We start from the raw sequence: 14,030 nt of genomic DNA, 5'->3' as shown, positions 1-14,030 counted from the left end.
TACTGAATCAACAGTTTCGTGTTGTGAGAACCCCACAGGGGCAATACCATAGATGCACACAGCGAGGATGGTGATGAGTGAATGCACAAAGGTGACCCAGTATGTGAAGAAAGGCCTGGATGGAGGTAAAGGGAAAAGATCAGAGGCAGAAATCCAGGCACATTACATCTGCTCACAGAGCACAGGAGAAAAGCTGCTGCTTTCTCCTAGGTACCTTGGCAGACTCTGGGGACAAGGACCAAGATCATCTAGGGATGCACAAGACTGGGGGCAACAATCTTGCTGGCAGCCAGCCCCTGTTTACTCTGACTACCCCACAACACTGAGCATGCCACTCTTTGCCAAGAAAATCATCCATGAACACACAAGCCTGATGCCAAAATGTGCCGTGTGCTGAAATAATGACTTCAGGGAAATGATGAGAGGCAGGAATACCTGAGCCTTCTTGCTCATAACAGGACAGTAGTGGTGGGGAAGACACAGATGCCCAAAGCAACAGGAGGAGTAGGGTACACTCCCAGTGCACGATGATGCCAACATGCTGCTGTCAGCTGCAGTTTAGTGCTGTGCTTCAGGGATACAGACTAGGGGGAGGTCTCAAGCCACAGGTTTCACCCCATCACTCCCAGGGAGTTCCCTGAGTCACCCAGAGGCAATGGCACTCTCACTCTCTTGCTACCTGTATTGGGAACCCTTCTACAACTGCAGCTCTCACCTGTGATCGTCCATGTCCTCGATCTGCCGCTTCACGTAGCTGTCGATGCGCTTGCGATACGTCCGGTTTGTCAGCTTCCCCACCATCCCCAGGCCATACGGCCGCTTCTCCTTGGCAAAAAGCTTCCTGACAGGGACAGCGATGCGCTGGCCACGCTTCTGTGGGCTGACACTCACCACCTCCTGCCGCAAGCGGACCTTGGGCTGTGCCAGGCCCCCGTCCTTTTGCTTCCTCCAGCCTCGCTCCAGTGGGCTGGAATAAAAAGCGGGACAACAATGGTTTCCTTCTCTATGGCACAGTAACGGGGACCAGCGCTTCTCTGGTCTCTGGTGGCAGCACACCTTGTGTCTGTCCCACCACAGCTGGCCTGAACAGCAGCTGATGGCAGGCAAGGTGCTCTGCAGTGGAAGTTGTATTTCCAAGTGTTACAACGCCCCAGCTGACAAAAGCATGGGATGATGCACAGAATGTGGCACAAGATAGATGCGCCAAACTCAGCCCTACCAGTGAGGAGCTCTCACAGCTTTAAAGAATTGTCTCAGCAACCAATTAAGTGAGGGAGGCTCTGGCCAGGCATCACCGAGCTTTTCATTTTGGGGAGACAAGGTTTCCAACCTCCCAGCATTAATACTGCATCAGGGAGCAAGAAGGGTATTCTGTGATGATTTTGACCACCTCTTTCAATCTCAGCTTGATCTTTGACTAAGAAGTATCTTTTCTGCAAACAGATGGAGAGGAATGGAAGCCACGTGCTGTATCCACAACTACATCCTCAGCATCTCCAGGGCCAGCAGCCCAAAGACCCTGCTTTAACCCTCATACACATCCACTTCCTCTTCTAATTCATTCCTCTCACTCTGCTCTCTGCTACAAAATGGAAGTGCAGTTTAGCCCAGCAGTGGAAATCCCCACCCTTGAAGCACTTTGCTGTGATCAGACTGGCAAGTCAAAATCCCATGCCCATTAAACCAGACAGAGGAGAAGAGCAGGAATCCAAGACCAAGACAGTTACCTCTCAAGACCTGTCTTCCATTCTTCCCGCTATTTGCACTGATGCATGCATTTCTCAGGAGAAAAACAAAACCAGGCTTCAACAACACAATAAAAATCCCAGGCATCCCTGTCTAAAGGAATGTTTTCTTACCAAAATAAAGTATGCAATGAATGAAGGTTGCACAAGCTACTGATGAATAGCACCTGCTCTGGAAGTCTGCACAATCTTCAGATGCTTTTTGTATTTCATGGCTCTTAAAGAGCAGTCTGGAGTTCAGGTATGCAGCACTGAGAACCTGGCACACACACACACTACCTACCATTTCACTCTTGCTCACTGCCACGATAAGCACATCCCCTGCATATGCTCTAGTCTCTACAGATAATTTCCCTGGTATCCTAAATGTTCCTGTCTGCACAAAGACAATGGTTGTCAAAAGTGACCAGAGAAACCAATTGACCATCTTTTTTTCTGAAAGATCACCAGAGCATCTTGGAGAGGTCAAGACAGCTTTGAAGTACGGACAAGCACTAGGATGAGGTTAGAGTAGTTTCTGCATTACTGACGTGCTTTTTCCCAGTATTTCCAGTGCTGGGCTATCAGCCTATGCCAGAATAAACACCTGATCACCTAAAAGGACACCTCACTGCAATTCTGATGCTGTTTTCTGAAGCGTGAAAGAAGCATTATTTTCTTCAATAAATACAACTATTTGAGGAGATATGAATGGAGCCAAAAAGGCTGAGGCCATCTCAAAGGAAAGACAATAAGCTCACACCATTCGTTGCTTCTGCTTACATTACGAGTGAGTCAAGTACTTGGAAACACTTGAAGGAAAGCACCAACAGAGCAAGATGGGCTGCGAGCAGCAGAACCACAAGGACCTCCCTGTCTGCTACATGTTCACACCCAGCAGAGCTCTCTGCTGGGGTGAGCTGCCAGCTAAGTCAGAGCTGACTCGGAAACGACACAGAGCAATTACTCAGTACCAGTTACTCAGGTGGAAAAAATCTCGGCGTACAGTACAGTACCACCCACATATTTGTAAGGCTCTCGGCATCAGTGCCACACCTTTCTCTGGTTTCAAGTGAGGAATGCAGCCCAGCTTGACGCTCAGCAATGCTTCACACCACTCCTTGCAGTTAGACGACAGTTCCTTGTGTCTGTAGCAACAGCTTTCTCATCTTTGCTGCATTCTCTGTAGCTGAAGGCTGGGCCCCCAGCATCCTCAGCTGATTTGACGTCTTTTGTTTGCCCACGGCATGACACAGCCTCCAGAACACATCACATCAGTGTGGGAAGTTGGTGGACAGGTAGCCTCAGAGTCACTTTTCATGGGTAGCTGGGGTAGGTGGTCTCTCACTCAAAATATCAAGAGAAGCAATCTGGGCTTAAAGAAAACCCACCACTGTTCTGTTCTTTGAGCTCTGCTCCAAACACCTGTAGCACTCAGATCCTGCCTTCCCTCGCGCAGGAAGCAATGGTCTTGCCCCACCAGCTGCCTAGCACCGAAGGTCCCACTCTGAATGGGTTGGCCACCACCCCACATTAGGCTTTTTCGGCTTCCAAGAAAATACTCACAGTAGCAAGTGGCTTCTTTCAAGCTCATTTTTGTCCAAGGCACCTCCTGTGAGATCTGTCTGATCCAGAGGTTTCACCTCAGCATCTTTGACTGCGGCTTCTGATGGCGACTCAAACACCTCATCTGGATACGTAGAGAGCTCCTCATGAAGGACTCCTTCCTGGGCAAAGACACAGAAGTCCCATCAGAAGGGGGTGAGTATCACATTTGAGACACCAGCCCCCGGAGAAAGCAGCACCACCCCCTGCAACATACAGCCCTGCCAGAGCTACAGCCTCGTGCTGTCTCTGGAGCCAGAGCCACATCAGAGTCCTGCCTCTCACCCGAGCAAAGAAAGAAGTGTCGAGCTCATCTGGGAAATCCACCGTGTCCTCCTCCAGGAAACTTGCTGGGGTGAAGCTGCGCCGCTGAGCCCTCCTCAGTGTGCTGTCCTTCACAGAGCGCCCCTGTAGCCAGCGAGAGTGGCATCAGATCACTGCCAGAAACCTGAGCCCCAGGCACATGCAGTGTCACCCGGACAGGACGCGGGGAGTCCAAGCGCTGACCCTGTCACGCTTGCCTGTGGAGCACAGCAGACCTGCTGGTGTGCAACACCTTCCAGGTGACACCTCCAAGTGCTAACCCATCTCTCAAGCCACACTGCCCACATCCCATGCAGGCTGGTAGCACAGGCTTCTACAACAACATCTGACCAAACAGCAGTGGTACCAACCACAGCAAAAGGGCTTCCGGGCCCCCCTAAGGGACGCCCAGAAAAGCAGACGTGGCAGGACAAAGAGCCTTGCGTTGCAAGAGGCTCAGGTGCTTCTACAGTGCCACGAGCAGGTGCAGACACCCAGAGGTCCAGGCAGGCTGAACTGGACCTGCTGGAACCCTCTAAGGCTGCTGATTGTGGGAATCAAAGCCCCAAGGCTGATAAAAGGTGGGCAAGACATATACCAAAGCCCAGCCAGCATCCTGGTTTTTACTCCTGCCCGCCAGACAGATGGCTGAAACAAAACAGGACATCTTCTGGTTTCTCCCCCTCCATCACTGCCCTCCCACATCCTCTCTACTCACAGAACGTACTTTTTCCAGGATCAATGGCCTGCACACACAGCTCTTTCCCTCCCACTCCCCTCACACCGCAGGGCCCCATCTTGCTGCCAGGCTGATCCTGCCCTGTCCCAGACAGTACCTTCACCAAAGCTGCAGCTGCTCGGAAACTCATTTTGGCAACAGACTCCCGTTTCCGCCGTCGTGGGAGACGGTTGAAGCCCGAGCGTGAGCTGGTGAAGGAGCAGAGCGATGTGGCACCCGGCGTGATCGGCGTGTGGGGGATGCTGCAGCCATCGTTGTCATCAGCCATACGGAAAGCTCGGCCCCGGGCCAAAGGGTCTATGATCTGCCCAGAGAAGAAGCCCATGAGTCACCTACCCCCAGCTGTTGTCTACCAAACCTTTCTCCCTCCAGCTCTCCATGGTCTCACCTCTTGAAACCATACAGTGGCCTGACTCCTGGGATCAGCCAAGAACCAGGCTAGAAGAAACAGCAAGCAATTCTACATTAGGGAGATAAATCATAACCTGTTGCAAGCTAAGCCCTAATTCTCAGTCCCAAACCCACATCCTCCTCAAACCTCTCCCAACTTGTTTTTGTTCTTTTTTTTTTCTTTTTTTTTTTTTTTTGTGTGTGTGTGTGTGGTTTTTTGGTTTGTTTGTTTTCTTTTTTTTTTTTGTTTTCTTTTTTTTTTTTTTGGTGATGGTGGTAGCGGGGTTGTTTGGTTGGTGGTAGTGGTATTGATCGTTTTTGCCCAGAATGTTCCTGACGTCTACACAAGACTCCAAATCTCCTTCAGCCCTTCCTAAGCTCTTGCTTTCACTCATCTTCTGTGCCATGGAACTCTGCAGTCAGACAGGATGATATATGAGCAGGACTTTAAGAAATCCCTGAGTGCAACCATGTCCTTTATAGAGCTCGTTTCCTTTCTGATGGTGGACAGCACTGGACTTAAACAGTATCCTGGTGAAGCTTTACTGTACATTTACATCTGATTCCATTTATCATAACAGCTGGAAAAGAGCAGGCAAGCTTCCAGGAGCTACAAGCCCTTCTCTGGGATTCTTCAGACCAAAGCTGCCACTTCTTCCGAACACATGAACCAACCTACTGAAAATATTGCCTTCAGCTACAATACTTACCTCTATCCTTACATCACCACAGCTGCGGTTTCCATATGACTTCTATGCTTTATCCTAATGTTTTATGACCCTTTTTTTAATCCACAGTTGCACACTCAACAGAAAGCTGTATAGGGTTTCACCTACTGAAACCAGGTTCTGATTTAATGCAGCCTACATAGAGCCCAACAATATTCCTGAGTTTACTGGGACCAAAGCCCTCAGCAAGGTGAGACTGCATTGAAAGATGCACAATATTCTCCTCTGTTTCAGTGATGCAGCCAGGCTTCAGGTCACAGACTAACTTGCTTGGGAAGAAATTCATTTCCCACTTGTCCAAGTTACAGCAGTGCTCACTGATGCCCTGATACCATATTGATTAAGGTGGTGAATGGAGCAAAGGGAAGAGCTAGAATGTTACAGATTAGTTATCAAGTGCTGGTAACTGAGCATGTTTGACTGGGTCCTGTCCTTTATGGCCACAGTTCTACTGCAAAGGGCACCAGATACCTCACAATTTGTGAGGACACGTGAGCAGCGCTGTAGTACAGCTGATGCAAGAGGCACTTTTCCAAGTCCTGTAACATAATCAGGTTTCTTTGAAGCCAGTAGCTGTGCTACTGCCTGCATTCAGCCTGAGACAAGGCAAGTGCTCTGGATGTTACCTGGCCTGCTACTGTAAATGGGGGATCGACAACAGTGTCCAGTCTATGTATGACAGATTTTTGCCTTTGTAAAATGGCAGCAAAAAGCCTCAGCAAAATGTTCTCAGACATGCTGCATGCATCTAACCACCATGCCACCAGAGTCCCAGTGTGATCCCCAAATCCTCCACAGGGCTGCCCTCAATCCATTCATCACCCAGTCTGCACTGATACTGGGGACTGCCCCATAGGCTCTGCCTGGCACTGTTGAGCTTCAGGAGATTCACACGGGTCTATTCCTCCAGCCTGTCAAGGGCCCTCTGGATGACACCGAGCATATCACCTGCACCATTCAGCTTGGTGCCAGCTGCAAACTTGCTGCAGATGCATTCAATCCCAGTATCTATGTTGTTAATGAAGATATTACACAGCACTGGTTCCAGCACAGACCCTTGATGAACACCACTTGTTACTGGTTTCCATCTGGACACTGAGCCACTGACTGTAGCTCTTTGGAGAAGACACGTTCAGGCAGAACTATGCCAACAGATGGGTTAAAAGTGGTAGAGACACTGTGCAGGAAGCTCACGATGGCCTTCAGACTATCCCAGGTTACTCACCTTTTGCATGCCCAGCTGGCAGGGCCCAACATAGAGTGGAGGGGGGGTTTCTGTGCTTGTTAGAGAAATATTGTCCTGACTGGGCAAGTCCATTTCCCGGATGACCTGAGGTTTCAGCTTCCCATACCGCAGGCTGCAGTGGCGAAGGCTCTTTCTCTGCCATTTCTGTGTAGCATCACTGTCTTTGCTTACTCCAAACCAGTCAGCTGTGCCTCTGAAAGATGTCAGCATACAAGTACACAGGAGCATTATGTTTGCTTGGACAATGCAATTGAAAAGACAAAACCCCCGGTGGTCACTTCCAGCCAACCCCAACCGGAATGTAGGCAGAACTCTTCCCCATGAGCATCCCACAGCCTGTCCTCAGCCAGTTTTAGCAATCTGATATATGCTGGCCAGAAGTTTTCAACCATCAACAGTATTATTTTCTCTCTTGAGACAAAAGAAAAACAACAAGAGATTTAATGTGTGTAATGAACAGTTAGTTCTGAGTTTTCCTAGAAAGAAAGAAGAAGAGATGGAACAGAAATTCACATAAGAAGTCGGTAAAATGTTTTTTTCTTTAAAAGCCATCCACAGAAAGCACTTACCATCTTCAGGCCAGCTTTAGGTCCCCCATTGTGGGACTACAGTTTTCCATGTCTCTGTGTCATGTCCCAGTGGCCACCAGAATTCACTGGTCTCTCCCAGCTGCCCGCCACACCCCCAGAATATCCCCAACTTCTCCTCATGCTGCAGGATTTCCATCCTGCTCAAAATTAACATTAACAGCAAATGCTTGCTGTGGTCCTGCTTGCTGCTAAGACGGGTGCACGTAGCTCCGAGCTGCTGGTGGCAGAAGCAGGAGCACGATGCTGCAGCCACAAAGTAGGTATGCTGCCAAGGGCCTGCTGTCATGGAAGCCCACTGGATCAGAAGCAAAATCCCAAGGAAGGTAGAGAGGGATAGGTGTGAATTAGACCAACAATCTACTTCAAATACTGCAGGAGAAGCTGGTATCCTAAACACATGAAGATCATTGCAGCCCTGCCAGGCCTTTCCCACGGTGGTTAATCCTGCTTCAGAAGGTGGCAAGCTGTGTCAGCCTACAGCTGTCTGGCCCAGGTGTTGAAACTTGAAAGCCCTTCCAAGCCAAACCCGAAACCCTCGCCTCGGGCCCCCTGCTCAGGTGTAGGATTTCCAGCTGCTGAGAAGCAAGACCTCACAAATCACAAAGGGAGTATCAAAACATACATTGGAGTAAAGGGTAGGTTAAATCTAGAATTACATCACGCAGGGGAACTGAGTCAGTGCACTGGAGGCAGGAAATTAGCCCTGTGTTTTCCTTATTCCACCCTACAGAACAAAGATACCATCAGCAAGCAGGTGAAGGTGTCCTGACACTACGTAAAAGGACACAAATTCAAAACACAGTCTCTCCAGCTAAAGCCTCCAGATGCAAACAACCACACATTGCCCGCAGCCTTCTCCAACTTCCCAGTGACCCAGAACAGGCCCTTCAGTGGGCACAAAGTCGAGTGGGCCATTGCTAAATCTTACCCAACCTCACTGAGCCAAATTTCTCCAAATGCCTCCACCTAGTCAATAGGGGACAGACCTCAGAGACGGGGCTATGCCCAGCTCAGACCACTGCTCTGCTCCCACAGACCCACAGCTTGTCAGAGCAATCTTTGTCCCTGTTCCAAGTGGAAGGGCTCAGGGTAAGTGCCTGGCCTGAAACACCTGAACCAAGTCCACAGCACAGAGGTAACACGCAGGCTGTGCAGATGCACAGGCACAACATGCCACAAAACGTTCTTACAACACATCTCAGACCTCCATAACTGACATTTTAACACCAAGGTGGCCTTGGGTGACAAGGGGCCACTCCTCAACGGGAGAGAAGAAAGAGTTGTTTGTGCCCCTACTAGCCCACTGTGGAAAGAGCAGTGCCTCAGAGCTCTCAATCTCTGTTCCTGTTAGCACGGAAGGACAAGCACTGTAACAGCCCCTGTGTGGAGCAAGTACTGCTCCTGAACTGCCAGGGACCACTGCTGGTGCAGTGCCAGCACAGAGATCTGTCCTACTGATCATAGCCAAGACAGTCCATGAGAGCCTTAGAACAGAGTTTATGGTATCTGGAGCACCCTGGAAAAACAACAAACGCTCTGTCCAGCTGGGGAGCCCCATCACCTCCTACAGACACCCTGGGGCACTGTAACCAGCAATGAATCGACATCAGGGGCTGGCTCTTGTTCTTCTGTTGCTGTGAGCTAACCAGCTCTGACAGTCGGAGCCCAACCACGAGCAGTTGTGAAGGCAGACACAGTGTCAGACTGTCACCTGGCCAAGGGTAGCAGGGTGGAAGGTAGGATGAGAAGGGACACCTGGGCATCAGGTCCAGTCCCTGCCATGCACAGTCACGGTTTACTGAGCTCCAGTCTGGGGTTGGTGATTGATGGCCACTGTGCCCTGGACTCCTGGAGTGGCTCATCTCTTTGGTGCTAAGTAAATGAAGGTCTCCACCTCAAAAAGAAGACAGTCACATTTGGATTAGAAAAAGTCACGATGTCAACCAGCTCTGAGCTACATTCAGACCGATGTAACCAGCATCCATTTGGTGCAGCTTTATCTCTTTCCTCTTCTGCTCCCAAGAGGCTTTGGGGCCAATGTACGCATATTCCACATGTTGCAGTAACGTTGGCAAAGACAGGCTGCACTGTGGCTGCTCTGGGGAGATATTACAGTTATGGTGAACACCGGGAGGCTGACAGCTTGTTAGGAGAGGCAGGAGGGAGTGAGGCTGGCGAGTGGACAGTTTGTTAGTCCCATGCTACATATTGACAGCTGCCTACACATTTAGTAGGAGTGACCATCGTTTTCTGTTAGACACACACGTGAGCTTTCTCCCTGCCACCCATTTGCAGGCCTCCTGGCCAGGCCTTGGAAGGCAAAGTGGTTTCAGCAACAGCCAGAGTCTGTGCACTTCACAGCAGCCCTTGCACACACATGCAGGGGTAGGTTGCACACTCGGTTCTACCAGTACCTGAAGAACGATCGGGGCAGGGACTGCCGCTTTCTCAGGGAACTCCTGCCCACCCGGTGCCCGTGAACGGGCAGGGTCTGACTCCTTTGAAACCGTACCTGCCTGCTGCAAAGAAAAGAGAGCTGAAGGGAAAGAGCCCACCATGCTGTGAAGCCACTGTCTGGCTTCAGACACCAGAGTGTGAAACCACGCAGACGTCACCAGAATGAGATATGCTCTGCTTGGATACAGGTATCTGATGCCACTGGAAATGTTCTGGGGTTGTTCTCGTTGACCCTGGCAGGGTCTCACCTGGGGCACAAGTCTATCTGTGCCACACCTACTGCCTTGCTTGGACATCTTGGACACTGTAGGAGACTGGAAAGAGTATTAGATGCTCCACTCCAGCACTTGAATTACTACCATGCCATATTCTGGACCATACACTCTCGAATTTAGGTTCACACCTGATCTGTGTCCTCCGAGAAGATGTGAACAGGAAGGTACAGAGTGCTGTTGCCAGAACAGTTTCACATTCTGTGCATAACTGGGGCTGCATTAAGTAGCAAACATGGAAGTCACCCTCTCTGGACTCACAAAAAAATAAATAAATCCCAGAGACACTTTTATGGATATGTGGTCTGCAATTCTTCATCACATACCTCACTGGTTTTTAGGTCATTTCTCAGAACTTTGCACTTCCCTGTCTTTGTTTCTGGTCCATTATTTAATCCTTTTATTGCTAGGTCTCGTGCATTTCCTGCAGCTCTGCCCCTTGGAAAGTCCTTCCCGCTGCTGCACCTGCCCCCCTACCCACATCAGTCTACAAAAATCACGTGTAGCTGATTCCTCCAGGAGGAAGATAGACTTGGCCACCCCTCACACTGCCCAACAGCCTGCAACAACTCTGCACTGCTAAATGGCATCAACCCCCTACACTCATACTGTGAGCAGGAGACTCGCCAGCCTTCCAAAACCATTTGTGTGCTCCTAGGCCACTCCCTGTGGGACCACACCTACTTTCAGGGTTACAGAATTACTACCCAGACCACCAAGCACAAGCAGGGGTGCAGCCACCACCTGGGCCCTGGCATTGCCATTCCAGCCTGTGCAGGCAAGAGAGGACATGGCACAGGTCTGTCAGTGCACCACCCGCACATGCCTGTCCATAGCCCTGCTGCTAGGCAGGAGCCTCACCATCCCTGCCCAGCACTCCCTCCTTGCTCACTGTAGCTCCGTGTGCCTTGTCTTACAGTGTAGTAGTGCTGGAGGCAAATTTGTTCACCCAGCAATGAAGTGATTCCTGTCTCCCACACCTCTCAGCCCTACGCAGCTCTACACACACACAGCACATGTCAGAGGCAACTCTGAGGAAGGAGGCTGCCCTGGCCCCTCTGCACAGAGCTTCTTGTGTCCTCTCATCCTTGACGTGCTCTTGCCTAATTGTCCTGGCACAAACAGCCGTAGAGGCCTGCTCTCAGGCCATGTTGCTGTATGGGCAGACACTGAGGTGTGGGTAAAAGATGGCCGAATGACCACGCCCAGAGGGTGGTGAGCCGGGCACTAAGCCTGGCTGGAGGCCAGCAACCAGCGGTGGATCCCAGGGGTCCGGTCCTGTTTAACATCTTCATTAATGTATCCTCGGCAAGTTTGCAGACAACACAAACGTGGGAGGAGTGGCAGATAGTCCACAGGGCCATGCTGCCAATAAGAGGACCTGGAGAAATGCATTGACAAGAACCTCACAACAATGTAGGACCACAGGGATGATAAAGGGACTGGAGCTCCTCTCCTGTGAGGAGAGGCTGTGAGAGCTGGGACTGCTCAGCCTGGAGAAGAGGCTCAGGGGGATCTCACCGATGCCTGCACATCCCTGAAGGCAGGGTGCACAGAGCATGGAGCCAGGCCCTGCTCAGCGGTGCCCAGGGCCAGGCCCAGAAGCAGTGGGCACAAACTGGAGCACAGGAGGCTCCCTCTGAGCACCAGGAGGCACTTCTGTGCTGTGCGGGTGTCGGAGCCCTGGCACAGGCTGCCCACAGAGGCTATGGAGTCTCCTCCTTGGAGATCTCCCAAAGCCACGGGGTCACGGGCCTGGGCCCCCTGCTCGGGGTGGCCCTGTGGGGACACAGGGGGGCAGATGGGCTCAGAGGTGCCTCTGGCCTCAGCCGTGCTGAGAGTCTGCAACTGCTAAGGGTGGGCTTCTGTCCCCCCCCCACAATCACATGCTTTCAAATACCTCACCAATGCAAGGCCAACACACCACATCACACCTTAGCTACACATCAGGGTCTGGGTTATCCTATTACTCAGAAACAGACAGCTTCCCAGAGCATTGGAACAGTCAAAACTTGTCTCTAATTGGCAAGGACCATACACTGTCCTGATCACCACAATTTTCCACCCAGAACCTGGTATCTCGTTTATAAAAAAACAACCCTACTTAGCACTACTGGGTTCATATACTGGGGACCTATCTGCTTCCACCCTCTGCCCCAACCTAATGATAGACAAGGGAGACAACTTAATCCTGCTTTGACAACATGCCATATAAGTGCCAGGCAATGGGACAATCAGAGGCCCATGAATAAAGAATGGCAACAGACGGCAGAATCCACTAAAGCAGGCTGCATGAACTCGGTATCTCACCTCTTGATGGTCTGGGTGATTGAGGTCTGTCGTTGTAGCACCGGTCTCCTCACTTCATTAGGCAAGGAGGGCACGCGGCTGTTGTCAGCAGGCATGCTCACACTTCGCAGAAAGGCCTGACGTCTTGTTGGCTGTGAAGAAAAGCAGAAGGGGAGTCAGCATTCTCAGAGAGATAATCTACAAGGCCAGCCAAAACGTGAACCATTTAGTCAGCAACTCAACAGCCTCCCTCTCCCCCCAGCCCAAGCCACAAGCTGGTTGCATGCAGCTGAGCAGCAAAATCGGGCTAACAAAGACTGAGTTCATGACTGGCTAAGGTGAAGAAACAGGAGTGGACCTGCAGAACAGACCAAGGACTTGACATCTGCATGTTGCAGTAGGTTTCAGTTCAGACTGGCTCTAGCCTGTCCCATGGATTGATGTCCATTTGTAGATGGGCTGTGTTACATGAGATCCTGCAACACATCCCTCTGGCTTTTCTCTAGCCAGAAGGAACTGAGATCACAGGTTCCTAGACCACCAACTCCACAAGGTGAAGCAAAGCACAGTAAGCAGGGCCAAGTGAGATTTGCTTCATAAGCAACTCCAGATCTGCACTAAAAGCCTACGAAAGCTGTGGGTGAGTCTGTGCTGTAGTTGCTGCTGGGCACAGGATAAGCGAGCTGGGAAAGCCACATCAGCTTTGTTCATAACCTAATTGTCTGGATGCACTCAGGTCTGGAAGCTCTCAGCATCTCCTGGCTGAATGTCACCTACCAAGTAGGACACAAATCACCAGACTGTTCTCAGCTAACCTCCCCAAGGCTGCTCCAGATGAAATATTCATTAGCTTGGCAGAGACACCATTTATAAAATGCAGGCTGAGCAGACAATCCCTCTGCTTCAATTGCCAGTGAAGCTCCGACCAACTGTTTCTCTGGTCAGACACTGTCTCAAGAGTGCTTGCAACTTCTTCTGGCCAGAGAACTAATAATTTCCACTAATCTTATCATTTTTGTTATGTTTTATGTTAAAAAAAATGCATATACACTCAGGTTATAAGCCGCAGGAGCCTGTTATGCAGTCTTATCCTAACAGCCTGTACTGCACATGCTGGACTTTTAGAGAACATCATCTACACCAGCTTTCATTGTAAGTGCAGAGTCCCTCTGTAGAAGATGCCCTGCTGGATTTAGAGATTTCAGGTAAGAAAACATCCATCAAAGCCTTAAATGACTCAGACAGCTTCAACCTGCACAGTTAAAGCCCTGTATTCACTTCTAATCCTCGCAGACTGAATCCCAATCTCCTTCCTTCCATGAGATCAGGACCAAGATGCATCTACCAGAATCCAACACATAGCTGAAGTCCATTTTTGTCCTTGGATCAGAGAATGGCAGAGGCCAGTCCTTGCTCTTCCAGTAACAGCATAAATTCCCTCTTAAGATCAGCACGCCCTCAACTCCTCTCCAAAGAAGCTACAGAACCTTCAATTTCTCTGCTGGCTAATCTGTTCTTGTGTATTACCATCTGAGCCCAGACACCACACTCCACCCATGGATCTGGGCTCTGTGCAAGACCTCTCTGGCTCTGCCTTTTTAGCAGGCAGTCTCTGTTCTGCAGCAAGGTCATGAGCAGCCAGCGCCATCCTACCCTGGTCTCACCCGTATGTAAGAGCTTTTGCCAC

General features: G+C 50.4%; 1 protein-coding gene across 5 annotated transcripts in view; it reads right to left on the bottom strand.

Moving 5' to 3' along the window:
• The window catches only part of RHBDF1 (rhomboid 5 homolog 1), a 36,140-nt gene that overhangs the window by 6,656 nt on the left and 15,454 nt on the right, over window positions 1-14,030 (bottom strand). For 3 of the 5 annotated variants that reach the window (XM_084295930.1, XM_084295932.1, XM_084295931.1), the window contains exons 3-10: window positions 12,365-12,495; window positions 9,740-9,844; window positions 6,715-6,928; window positions 4,469-4,675; window positions 3,615-3,737; window positions 3,291-3,451; window positions 716-967; window positions 4-115 (exon numbers count right to left, since the gene is read on the bottom strand). In XM_084295930.1, coding sequence (XP_084152056.1) covers window positions 4-115; window positions 716-967; window positions 3,291-3,451; window positions 3,615-3,737; window positions 4,469-4,675; window positions 6,715-6,928; window positions 9,740-9,844; window positions 12,365-12,495 — 1,305 coding nt within the window. The remainder of the gene's footprint in view (window positions 1-3; window positions 116-715; window positions 968-3,290; window positions 3,452-3,614; window positions 3,738-4,468; window positions 4,676-6,714; window positions 6,929-9,739; window positions 9,845-12,364; window positions 12,496-14,030) is intronic. The other 2 variants (XM_084295933.1, XM_084295934.1) reach the window with 2 other exon arrangements.

This window comes from Netta rufina, assembly GCF_964035555.1.
Source record: "Netta rufina genome assembly, chromosome: 15".
Classification (NCBI taxonomy): Eukaryota; Metazoa; Chordata; class Aves; order Anseriformes; family Anatidae; genus Netta; species Netta rufina.
Note: the sequence above shows the minus strand (reverse complement) of the source record. Positions and strands in the feature narration are given on the sequence as shown.